We start from the raw sequence: 12,887 nt of genomic DNA, 5'->3' as shown, positions 1-12,887 counted from the left end.
CCTTTGTTACATGAAGCAGGTTTGCAAAATTATCTTAAACTGCTCAATAAAGTTTGTACTTAAGTATGATCTAATTACTTTAGTTACACAACATTTTATCAACTTTTTTGCATTTGAAAAATGGAGAGAAAACCTTACAAGAGGGGTCTAATATTACTTTGAAATCTTTAATTACAGTGATTGACAAAAATAAGAATATGGTACAGTTCCACATTTAACTACCTTCAAGTGTTATGTCTTAATAATTTAATAGAGAAGATTAGGGGGTGCTTTGCAGATTTCCCATTTTGATCACATACAGGCAAATAACTATGCTTTGATATTTTAGTACTAGTGCCGCGGTGCATATATATTTAATGCACTGCGTGGACATATGTCATTTAAAATTCTGTGATAAGCGTCTTTATCTGTTTGAACCAAACGTTCCAAACGGTAACCCGTAGCTGAACTCACAGTTACACTTCTGTCCGCATGGTGGCGACCGAGGGCAGAATAGCTGACAGCCAGACCGGATAGTGAACAACGTCACTTCCTCCGTCTCCTCGTCCTTGCCCTCCTCGCTGTCCGGGGTAAACACATGGCTAAAATGAGCAAAGAGACCAAACAGCGGCTGCAGCAGCTTTTCCAGTGCGGCCAGTTTGTCATCCGATGGGGGTTTATCCCGACCGTGCTGTACCTCGGTCAGTATTTGAACATTAGCAGGGGGATACGGCGGGCGGACGAGACTATGCATCGCCAACGTTAGCTAGTTTGCTAAGGCTGTTAGCCGTAACTGCTGGTAGCCTACAGCGTTAGCTACAGCAACGTGACAGGGTTTTTGCGGGTTGGCGGTGCAATGCGCTTTATTGGCATCAATTTAAATGCTTGTGCGACATCCAGATTCAACAGTCATGGCTCTCAAGTGGTAGTAAACGTTCACCCGCGCTCCCCAACTTCTCTCTGGGAGAAGCGCTGCAGTGCAACAGAAACGGAAGTCCTATACCGTGGTCTGCTTCACAGAGCAGTGTATCACCCTTCACTGGTGACTATTCAACATTACCATAAAGAGTTCAGGGATGGGAGACGCTGTTATGTGTTTATATTTAAAAAAAATTTTTTTTAAATGATTCTATTCAATCCGGGACTTCCACCCAGCTGTGTGGGGGGAGAACGCGTTGACCTTGGCCACGTCCTGGGTCGCTGCTTTTCGGACCGTTCCTCTCGCAGGTCCCAGACATCCCCGTGTCGGTGCGTTGTGGTGCCACACTGAGATCGCGGGGGTCCGCGTCGTTTGGCTCAGGGACGAGCGGAGTTGAAGCTTCTGCCGGCGTGAGCTCAGCCATTGGAGCCGTAGAGCGAGAGAGAATCTTCTCTGGCGCTGACGTCACTTTCCTTCAGAATCCGCTGCGTCACGATATCACGGTCGAGTCACTCCGTTGAGCATGACCCACGAATGATCAACAGGGGAGGGGGGGGGGGGTGGACGTGTGAGGCAGGGTTAGTGAATGTGATGTGTTGCTCACTATATTGCAGCTGCAATTACAAGGTCAGAGCACTGATTTTGGTTGTTGTTTGAAAAATTCTCTTTTTGTTATGATTTTCTAGGTCCACACAACATTTGTAATACGTACCATTCTTCTCATTTAGCCTTCTGTAAGTGTACATGTAAAGGCCCACAACATAGTATCACAGACACTGTAAACAACACAGAAGCGTGCAAGGACTCACCGGACATGAATACGTACTGTATTATCTACACAATCGTATTTAGGATAATAGAGAGAGAGAGCACCGATGTTATAGCAACTGGTGTAGCTCAGGGGGTTGCACCGTTGACTTTGATACAGAAGGTTAAGGTTCGATCACGCGTCAGAGCATGGCTAATATCCAGTGTGGGCCCTTAGGCAAGGCCCTGAATGCTACACGTCCTCCTCTGATATGTGTCAAAAATGTTGATGATGCAAAAGGAAGTTGTGTAATGGTTTGTCCGGGGCAAACCCTAATCATGAACTGTAATAACCCGCAGCGAAACACGTCTCATAGTGAAGGAATCCTTTTTTTGTCTTTGAAGTGCACAGGGATTTCTCAAATTTGTAAAAGGTAGTTTACCAAGGCCACAGTGTATATGTGGCTAAATGCTGGCATCTAGCTCGAACCCATAATAACTTATTCTGAGTGAACTAGATTCTGTTTTCACGGTTTTACATCCCTGTGTGCTTTTCATAACTGTTTACAGTATCCTTACATCATTCATTTGATTTACAGGTTTCAAACGCGGAGCAGATCCGGGAATGCCTGAACCAACAGTCTTAAGGTACGGTGTTTTCATTATGGCACCTCACCCACCTTTAGGCATGGAATGGCTTTGTTAACTGTAAATTAGTTGTACAAGTCCATTTTAATAACTGGTAGCAAAGTCAAATCTGTTTTCATGCATGTTGAGTATATATTAAGATTGTGGATATTGTGACAACAAAACAAAAGCAAATCCTTTTATTTAATTGTAATTTTCCATAATTTGGTAATGAAAATAATTTTGCAGCACATTTAACACTTTAGAAATGTTCTGACACTGTGCACTATTATTTTTTTAGTTTGCACATAATGTGGGAGTGTTAGTATGAAGATCACCATGTCAAGCCCCTTTATTTGTACCATTTTGTTCTCAACTGGATTTCTCAGATTAATTCTGGTGTATCATTACTAAACATTGAAAGAACAGTAGACTTCAGAAACATCTTTGGTGTCTTGAACTAGGGCTGGGCGATAAAATGATAACAATAATTATCACGATATAACATTTCCTCGATAGAAATTTAAGACACGTCGATATAACTTTGATAGAGCTAATTCTGTCCATGTTTTTACAGACAACACAAACAGCCAATGATAATGAGAATAGCGCTGTGCCGAACCAATCATGTGGCTGGAATAGAGTTACAGCCACGTCAAGTTAGGTTGACGCACATAGCACAGAGCGGAGAAACAGTCGGCTGCAGCTCCGTTTATGTTTGGGATTCTGCAGCGTGCACATCAGTCCGTCAGGATTGAGAGCGAGAGAAAAGAGAAAAAGACGACAGTAAATGTCAACTCGAGCGATAGCGTTACCGAAGAATACGTCACGGTGGACACGAGGCTCAAAAAAAGAGGACATTGTTTAAAAGAATATTTAAAGTCCAACAAGAAGCAAAGAAGTAGCGTGGGCTGCAAACTGTCGAAAGCATTTGTTGTAGTTGTATTTATACAAGTGCATTATACAGCAGCAGTTGTGTAATGTCCTACAGTACATTTGTCGTGTTCAACTTCTCACAGAAAATAAATAATACTTAAACCAAAATTAACGTTGGTTTAAATATTATATCTTTACATCTCACAACTTTTAAGCTAGACAGAAATAGTGATTTGACTTATATCTTGATATATATCGATATCGATCAAAATGAAAAAAATTATCGAGTTAAGATCTTTTACCATATCGCCCAGGCCTATCTTGAACGTTCATTTGTTTTGTTCTTTTCTCTAGTTTGCTATGGGGCTGAGGGACATCTCCACATAGCCAATCCCCACTTCACTGCAAGAACATGTGACCCAACTTTGTGTTGGAAGTCAAGGAAATGGACATTGTTTTTCACTCTCCTCTCCACAAATCATACTATCCAGTGTCTGAAACATGATGAATGGGCGTCGCCTGTGGCCATATTGTGTATGTGGCTGTGTTATATTGACTGTTAAATTATGGAAAGTGTTGGCAGCAGGGATGGGAAGATATTTGGATTATGTCCGGTCAACATAATATGTTGCGTTCACTGGGGCTGTCAGTTGGTACTCTGTTTATGAATGTGTGTCTACAATGTTTGGATAAATCATTCATTCCACGTGTTTCCTCCTTTTAATTTAAAATTCCTGAAAATAAATCTTCAACAAAATCTCACTCTCGATCAATCTTGATTGTTAAGTGTAAGGAGGCGATGTTTTTCATCCGTGTTTGTAAGTTAGCAGGATTACACAAAAAAATTTTGGGAGTGGATCTGGATAAACGCACAGATCTGGGAATTTTGTCCTTGGTGGAGCTCTCAGGGGGCCCTTCATAGTTGTGTGTAGTGCGTTTGGTAAATGTGGAATTTGCTCAAATTCTGAAATATGGTAGAAATTCTTTTTAGGTTGTTCCAATTGGAATGAATAAACTTTTATATACATTCTTTCTACATGTGCAAAATATTCCTGCAAGTTAGGTCCCTCTAGCATGTGTTAAAAAAACAACAACAATGGGTTGAATTTATACAGGAAGATAGATGGTAGTAGGTAGCCCGATGGAAAATAATACTTTGCAAAAGCAGATTATATATAATGTCATTTATTAAAAAAGAAAATACAATCATCAATGCTTTTTGAGTTAATTTATCAACCCAGAATTTAATCACAAATAATTATTTTCATCAAGTACAAATTGCATTGTCCCAGAGCCATAGATTTTCCTTTGACTGATAAAGATTTTTTTACCAAGTGTAAGTTAAATAACTAATGCAGCCGTGGGTGATTCAAGACCTCAGGCCTAAAAATATTACATAGTGCAGCCACTTTCATGATTCACCATTTAAAAACCAGCATTTACGTGCTGGGATTATTCCCAGCCCAGTTTCCCCGAGGTATTCCTTAGTAAAATGATTATTTCTTCTTATTACTTTCATCTTTGTAATATTTGGAAAGAGGGATGGATGGCTGCAATAATCATGTTGGACCCCTTCCTCATCTGTCTGGACTTCTCTCTTTTGCGGATCGCTAGTTTGGCTTCGCGAAGGAAGTCGTGGAGCTGCTGCAGGATGCTGTGCCCGGTCATCCTCCTGTGGAAAGAGTCAGGGTTGTTGATGTCCTGTACCAGTTGCTCCTCCTGGCTACTCGTCAGGACAGTGACCTGACCCGGGCTCTTCATCTGTGGGGCAGAAATGACAGGGGTATTATACAGTACAATTAAACAACAATGTGTCATGAGAATGCACCTTGCGTGTCCTGCAGGAGCATGACACTTAAAAAATATTTTTTACAGCGTAACATCATAAAAAAAAAAGGTGGAAAAAATTAAGACATTTAATCTTGCAAAAAAGTTTAGTGAGCTCTAACCAGAATGTGATCAAGTACATTTACTTAAATATAGCTTGTACTTTTTTAAATTAATAAGTATTTTTAATTTAATGCCACTTAATTATTCTGGTCCCGCTTCGTTTCTCATGCAAATTATATACATTTAATGCCACTTAATTTATTTACCAGCTAGTCACTAATTGCAAATTACAACCTATGAGGAGTTTCTGAGCACAACGTATTGTTGAAGTTAAACTAGCCAACTATATTCATGGCGCTTAAAATTGGTACAATCTCGGCCGACAACGGTAAAATGCAACTTACATCCTAATGCACCGTTCATTTTGCAGGTGTACTGTATATTTACTCAAATTGCTCACTTATATTCTGGCATTTTCTTGTAATAGACTATTTTCATCCAAAGTAAATACTTCTCCCATCACTGACCACAGAGATGAAGAAAAAGTGAGCCAGATCAAAAGCAATGACATACAAGACAAGTTCAGGGCTCACACAGTGTATTCATTTGAAATGTCTTGCAAGCCACGTTGCGCTGTATTTTAAAAGACAATTATGCAGCATGTCACCTTTTTTTTGATCAGGTCGACCAGTTGCCTACTGTAGTATTTGGCGTGCAACAGGATTGAACTGCCTGGGTACTCCCTCTCCACGTGCTCCAAAAGAACCATGTAGGTGTGTAGGCCTTCGGCCAACCTGCGGAGGCAAGCCTCCTGGAGAGAGGAGAGAAAATCACCGTCAGTGCTCAATTATTCCCCCTAACAGAACGTTTGCCTCAGTGTAACAGAAGCGAGAAAGAAGAAACCATCTACCATGCTGAAGTTGGAGCTGGGGCATTTTGCTGGAAGTGAGGAGACTTTGTAGTTTTCCAGAAAATGATATTTCACCCCTTGTGGGAATTCATCTTCAAACTAATGGAGGCGGGGTTGGGATAAAAGAAAAATGATCGTCTATAAGCAGCTGCAACAGTACCACAGTTCAGAGAAATGGCTGGAAGACACAGTGCTTACCTCTTTCTGGTGGCCTGCAGTTGCACCGATGATCAAGTCCCAAACCGGGGAGGCGCTCAACAGGTCAGAGGGCACCAGCTCCTCCTCACCTGACGAGTCACCTGCCGGACTGTCGGTGGGCTCACCTTCAACCGGGGCTCCGAGAGCACGCAGGAGCAGAGCTGCCAGCATCACTGCCGAGAGCACGTTGGCATCTGTGCAGAGAGGAATGACCTAATGAATGGAAAGAGGAAGAAGTGCAGGAAGTGCACACCACAGGCGGCAGATCACTTACAGAGTTTGAAGGGCATGTTGCGTTGCTGGGAGCCACTTGTTGATTTCCCACTGACAGCGAAGTCTCTCGGGGGGCCAGAAGGAGTTGCCTCGTCTTTGCCATGGGCTGTCATTTTATATTCTTGAGACTTGAGGGATTTCCCAATACTTCCCTGCAGTAAGGAATGAAGAGTATACGTCAAACATCCGGTCCAGCATATGTCAGTGGATGATGATGATTTTGATGAAGGTGTTCATCCTTCAAGATGACCAGAGAGAGCAGGAATTAAAGTGATGTATCCGCTGCTTTTATTCCTTTGTCACTCGTAAAAATTAAGGGATGAAGTGATATACATACAAAACACATCTCTCTCTTGCACACACTTGTCTTTCTAATTCTACCCCTCACCCTAAAACAAAGCTTTTACCCTTAGTCAGCACTTTGAAGTCATGAGGATCGCCCAAAATGTCGTCACGTCAGAATGACCCTCACAACTATAGAAAGAACACACACACACTTACATAATCTGAAAAAACTCCCTATGATATTTTCAGCCAAAGAATATTTAATGGGAGAATCCACTCTAAACCAAACATTAGCATCGCAGAATCCCTTTTTGCTTGTGACAGTAAAGTCTGTGTCGATTGATTAGAGGAGGGAAAAATTTACAGTGGATTTTTAATTTTACCAGCAAATTAGGGAATTAGTTGCTCGTATTTCTCTTTTATTTAGAGATTTTTCCCCCCAGGATTAGTCAAAGTGTGTACAATTCAATATGTTCTTCCCCTCACATGAGGAAACCAAAGCTGTCACGCTGTTTTTATAAAATAAAACTAAAAACAGTATCCAAGGAACTTGTCAAATATAAAGGTTCTGGGTTCGAATCCCGGTTCAACCAGGGCCTCTCTGTGTGGAGTTAGCATGTTCTCCAGTGTATGCGTGGGTTCTCTCCGGGTTCTCCGGCTTCCTCCCACAGTCCAAAGACATGCAGAATGGGGTTAGGTTCATTGGAGACTCTAAATTGACAGTGATATTCTTGTTGTTTTCACAACACAGATGATTCATGTCTTGTATTTGTTCCAATATTAATCATGATACTACACTAGTAATGTATTACAATCATCCTGATCGCTGCATTGGATATCATGTCTTAATTATAATTTATTTTCATGTGTTTATCAATAATATATACGCAACCGATATTTGCCACTTTTTGATGTGACTGCCTACCCTCACTGCTCAGGGTCCTGACATCAGGCTGGATAGTCATGTTCATGTTTGTAAGAAAATCATTTATTTTTGTCATGGCAACTCAGTTACTAAGGAAAGAAGAACTATTGAAACACTTGAAACTCTATGAGTGAGTCTGATCAGGGCGTCAGGGTGGAGTGACCATACTGTACATGTGAAGATACAAAGTGCAGAGTTTTAGGTTCAGAAAAAAAAAACAAATGCGTCAAATCAACATCTTAATGTTGACATTACTTTTTTACGTCCAAAATGAAGAAATATTTAATCTTAGCAAAGCGAGATATTTGTCCTGCTGGCTTGAAGCTTGAGGCACAGCACACACGCAGATAACTCATATTTCTAAGTCAGCTTGCAATTCTTTTTACGTTGCTTTTTAAGCAGTTATAATTCCACTTGATAATTAATTTAGTACACACAAAATGTACATTTGTCAAGTTGTGGGTGAATCATTTGTGCGCTTTGAGGGCTTACTTTCAGATACTGAATGTTTTCTCAGCTTTTTTCTGTTACTTTGGTTCCATTCAGTGTACCATTGGGATATAGAGTGCGTGATCATTAGTGCTGCACTCCACAGGCTCTGTAAGATACATTGAATATAAGACAATATAATAATATAATAACATAATTCCCTTTAACTTCCCCACTCCTATCTTTGATACATAACTTCCCCCCTGCGTGTCGAAAAACAAATGTGGAATCAAAGTGGAGAACTCCCAAACTAGGTCAAACAGAAACACTAAGCGTCATATTAGTTAATGCCCGATCTGTTGATGATGTTGTAAGAACGGGTGTTTTGGTACTTTCAGTGGAGAATTTGAGACATAAGAATAGCTCAGGTCGGTGTCTGATGTTATTGGGAAGTGCCAATCTCAAACTCCTTGAAGAGATCGAGACACATGCAAAGATTTTCGGCCACTACGTATTTTCATATTCTGAACCTTTGTGTTAGCCTTTGAGCAGGACACTTGTCTCCACCTGCTCATGGGGATTTGATGATCAACAGCTCGAGAGCAGCTACTTGATGGTCCAGGTATTTCATCAATTTCACTCCCATATCAAAAGAATGTTGGGTTCAAATCCACCTCCGTCGTTTCTATCTCATTGACAAAAGAGATGTAATGTTATAACTTGTTTGTTGTCATATTGCAAATCGCACAGCCTTTCCATATCTGTTTGGTTGGATCTGATCTCTCACAGACTAACACCAGACATTAAAATAATTCTACTCTGAATTGAAAGAGTTTCCGTCGAACACTGGAACATTTTGCCCACTTCTGCACAAGCTGAAACTAAGCTGAATTGCAGGCTGAAATGTGTTTGCAAAATGAGTCAGTAGCAGCATGAACAGCTGGGGAAGCAAAAAAAGGAATGAAGGATGTAAACTGCGGCGTAAGCAGTGAAAGGAGTCAAATGGGGTTCAGTCAAATTTTCGACCCGCTGTGGCCAACCTGAGGCAATTAGCTGCCTCCCCCTCGGCAACTACCCCAAGGCAATTCTCAGGGGGGAAAAGCACAAAGTTTAAACTGAAAATTTGAGAAACTGTTTTAAATGTCAAAAAGATGAATGCAAGTATAAAAGCTGAAAGTTTCTCTAGCTGAATGTGTGCTGAAGAGGTTGAATTTCAACTGAAATAAAAGTATTAATAGATAATTACATTCCGTTCATACAGTAAATATAAACTATATGGAGCGTCTTTACAATAGAGAGCAAAGTAATTGAACAAAAAACACCCAACACAATATATTGAACTTTTTGGACCAACCTAGTATGACACGCTACAATATGCAAAATATAATAAGTATATCCTCCAAAAAAACACACACCCAAAATTTAAAAAATACGCAGGGGAACCCCAAATTGTCTGAGGCTTTGCTAGATTTGCTAAATTTCCTTCTTCTCTCTGTTTCTGTGGTAGAAGTTGGTTCCAGTTTCAAAGAACTGAAACACAGACATCTGCAGGCTGGTACTCTCATCTCCGTATCATGACTGACATTACAACTCATTGGAGGTAAAACATCACAGAATCAAAATTCATATTTTGCATGTTCCTGGTGGCAGACGGGGGTTCATGCTAATTATATCCTCAGAAATCTTACATATTTTTAGCCGATCCTCCTTCCTCTTCTTCAGTTGTTGTTTAGTTTTCGTTCCTCTCCTGCTTCCATTGAAATTTTTTCAAAAATCATTCTCAGTTTTTTCATATAAATTGATCTTGAATTAATATCCAATTGTCATGATCTTTTACGTTCTCTCCATTTGTCAGACGAAGGTTTTGTGTATCCTGTGCCTCATTTATTGATTTTATGAAGACATGATATATGTCTGTATATGTGCATACAGCGTATAGTGAATTGTAGCAACATGATTATATGTGGGAAATGTCATATCTCTTAGGCAAACAAAGCATCTGTCAGAACATGTAATCCAACCCCAAACCTCCAAATAATCGTCTACCCAGTCTACCTGAACCATGACCATCTTATTTTATATAGAACCGCACTGTATAGTAGGACATTTGTCATTGAAATCAATATACACATACTGTATATGTTCAATGATTTCCTATAAAATTAGTCAAGTGATAACCACTTACAGTAATAACCAAATTGGGATGTCTGTTTTTGGTCAATGCAGAAACTCTGACAGATTGAGGTACTTCACCATGCTAATGCAAAACAAAATCCTGAAATTCCAATATTAGCATAAGCAGTCCTGCTAATTGATGCATTCGCAAACATCTAACCAGACAACCAGAGAACTGAAGAGTGATTACCTCTGTGCGTTTGTACTGTACCTTACAAGCCCCCTGGTTCTCTTTCAGTCCAGTGCAACTATGTGCTGGTGCTGTTCCAGTATGATTTAGTTTGTGGTAACCTTGTCAGACTGTTTCAGGGGTTTACATAACTTGAACACAATACATCGTTAATACTAGATTTTGCCACAGTCATCCACTACTATTTACATGCTATAGAGATGGCGATGCAACTAATAATGCAGGAGGAACCCCATACGGTGATATTAGGCTTCTGCAGTGAAAATGTCCTGGCAAATATCAAGCTATGAATATCAATTAATGTGCAGTCACAGTGGGACTTTTTGCATCCGTCAATATCTGAAAGTGGAGCTGGAGGACTCGATCCTGAGGTCTGCAGTTCGTCGGGGCTGCTGCTAGATGGCGATCAAGCAGCAGCAATGTTGAGAGGCATGTTCATGTCTTTTCTCTGGGGAGGCAGCAGCATGCAAAGACTGTTCAGTGTTTTGCCCACGCACTACAGTAATACTATACGACCCTCGCGTTGACTCGGGGGGTCTCTGTGGTCATGGAAGCGTGTGTTTGGACTTGAGTTTGGGATTAAGTGCGCAATGTATGAAATGTATTATGTGAAATATTCATCACCCAATGGCTTTTTCATTGTTTCTGGTGGAATGTCAACATTGGCCCGAAGCCTTTCAAGAAGTTGTGCTAGTTTAGTAGAAAAAGGTTTTATCACCTCAGCTCGCGTTTCCTCCATTGCAGATTCATATCATGTCAGTGTTTTGATGATGTGAGATGACACCTTATTCATGCTGGGTTTGAGCTAGATGCTCAAATCGAACAATGACCAAGACAACAAACCGTTGTTGTGACTCCTTTTTAGTTTTTAATAATTTGTTGATGGATTCATATTTCATTTGTAGATTACTTTTACAATTCCTCTTTTTTTTATCACCCTATTAAAAATACCAAATAATTAGTATACGTTGCAATTTAGTATATGTATTTATAGATGAATAGATTCATCCATCCCATTATCTATATTGCCTGTCCTTTGTCAGGTTGCCAATCCATGGCAGGCCTGATGTACAGTATAGGGACAAACAACTACAGGTAATTTAGGATCTCCAATGAACCTCAGCTGCATGTGCTTGGTCTGTAGGAGGAAGGCGGAGGACCTGGAGAAAACCCTGCGCAGACACGGGCAGAACGTGCAAACTCCACCATTGAGGGCCTTGGTCGAACCCAGAACCTTCTTGCTGTGCGGGCGACAGTTGTAATCACTACGCCACCGTCCCTCAATAAAAGGACATGTAAATACATTTTATTCTCGCATATTCTGTTGTACACTTATTATTTTGTGGTCCTCCGTGGTTAGGGGCAGGCGGTGCAGTTACCTAAATGTGTGTAGGTACAGTATAAGCCTTGCTTTGGCTTTTTAAAAAAAAGATTTATTAACACGACCTTCACGTCATATTGTGTTGAGCTTCCAGTTTCTAGCTTCACTCCTCACCTCTCCTTCCCTTGTATTCTGCTCTGTTTCTCCTCTCCTGTCGTTTTCCTCACTGGTCTGCTGATCCTCCACTCCTCATCTTCCCCTTCCCTTTGTGTCTTCATCTCGGCGTTGCTCTGTTCTTTACGTCCTTCGCCCTTTTCTCCCTTCCTTTGGCGCTTCTCCTGCGTCCATGGACGAGGAGAGTCCGAATGAGAGGAATTGTGTCTCCGCTCGGTCTGCCACAGGCACTCTTCAATATTTAATTGAGAGTGCATTTGTTTGAAGAGAGCTCGGAATATGTGTGTGAGTGAGTGATAAAGGGAAATGACTGACCAATGGGTGTGTGGATACTGTATTTGTATGCAGGAGAGAGACAGAGAAGGGGAAAAAAAAAGATATCAGTCTGTTTATTTGCATGTGTGGTGACAGTTTGGGGATGAAAGGTTTTCTGCAGACCTATGGTAATTGGTTTACCGTCTCTCTTTCTCCCTGTTTGGGCCGCTTGGTCCTCTCGCTCCTTCTGTCCACGTCTCCTCCTTTAATTCACTTCCCCTCGCCCTGTAATCCATTTGTTTCCCTGTGCACCATCATGTCCCCCTGCTGCATAGGACCGTATATATGCATTGCTATGTGGGGCTCATTCATCCAAACACTGTACAGGATGGGGTTTGTTTGGTTCTGCTGTGTGTGCACTGTGCATGTATCAGTGGCTGGTTTCAGTGGTCCCTGGGGACAGCAGAGCAGCACATTTCATCATCATCCAGACACGGCACGAGAAAGACCAAAGTCCTCATCTCTTCTTTCGCCTCTTCAGCATTCCAGCAAACACCGAGCGTTTAACTCATTTCCTTCTTCCATGTTCAGGCGGCGGCTGTTAGTCCAAATACAAAGCTCGCTTTGCGTGTTGTTGGTTTTTTTTCCAAAGTTAACGTGGAACCACCGAAGTTACAGGATCGTGAGCTATACACCCTAACTCCTCACTGAAATCGTTTCGCATGTTAAATGTAATACAGAGGATGGATGACCCCAGTGATTGTGGTCCATGTT

At 41.2% G+C, this 12,887-nt stretch overlaps 2 protein-coding genes across 2 annotated transcripts; one reads left to right on the top strand and one right to left on the bottom strand.

Annotated features, from left to right (window-relative positions):
• Window positions 1–516: 516 nt before the first annotated feature.
• Window positions 517–3,905, top strand: tomm7 (translocase of outer mitochondrial membrane 7 homolog (yeast)). Its single transcript, XM_035621203.2, has 3 exons — window positions 517–680; window positions 2,245–2,293; window positions 3,503–3,905. The coding sequence occupies exons 1-3, from the start codon at window positions 578–580 to the stop codon at window positions 3,516–3,518; spliced, it is 168 nt and encodes a 55-aa protein (XP_035477096.1). The 5' UTR covers window positions 517–577; the 3' UTR covers window positions 3,519–3,905.
• Window positions 3,906–4,341: 436 nt separating this feature from the next.
• On the bottom strand, window positions 4,342–6,290 carry LOC118292325 (interleukin-6-like). The gene is made up of 4 exons (XM_035621201.2): window positions 6,087–6,290; window positions 5,889–5,987; window positions 5,646–5,789; window positions 4,342–4,909 (listed from the first exon to the last, which is right to left on the bottom strand). The coding sequence occupies exons 1-4, from the start codon at window positions 6,255–6,257 to the stop codon at window positions 4,664–4,666; spliced, it is 660 nt and encodes a 219-aa protein (XP_035477094.2). The 5' UTR covers window positions 6,258–6,290; the 3' UTR covers window positions 4,342–4,663.
• Between the last annotated feature and the right edge of the window lie 6,597 nt (window positions 6,291–12,887).

The sequence above is a fragment of the Scophthalmus maximus genome, chromosome 22 (genome assembly GCF_022379125.1).
Source record: "Scophthalmus maximus strain ysfricsl-2021 chromosome 22, ASM2237912v1, whole genome shotgun sequence".
NCBI classification, from domain to species: domain Eukaryota; kingdom Metazoa; phylum Chordata; class Actinopteri; order Pleuronectiformes; family Scophthalmidae; genus Scophthalmus; species Scophthalmus maximus.
The sequence above is the reverse complement of the archived record's forward strand: the minus strand, read 5'-3'. Positions and strand labels throughout refer to the sequence as shown.

Coding starts and splice junctions, on each gene's coding strand:
- tomm7 (XM_035621203.2), top strand. CDS start 578: ATGGCTAAAATGAGCAAAGAGACCAAACAGCGGCTGCAGCAGCTTTTC. Junction 681..2,244: donor CCCGACCGTGCTGTACCTCG/GTCAGTATTTGA, acceptor TTTGATTTACAG/GTTTCAAACGCGGAGCAGAT.
- LOC118292325 (XM_035621201.2), bottom strand. CDS start 6,257: ATGCTGGCAGCTCTGCTCCTGCGTGCTCTCGGAGCCCCGGTTGAAGGT. Junction 5,988..6,086: donor CTGCAGGCCACCAGAAAGAG/GTAAGCACTGTG, acceptor CGCCTCCATTAG/TTTGAAGATGAATTCCCACA. Junction 4,910..5,645: donor TCGACCTGATCAAAAAAAAG/GTGACATGCTGC, acceptor TCTGCCCCACAG/ATGAAGAGCCCGGGTCAGGT.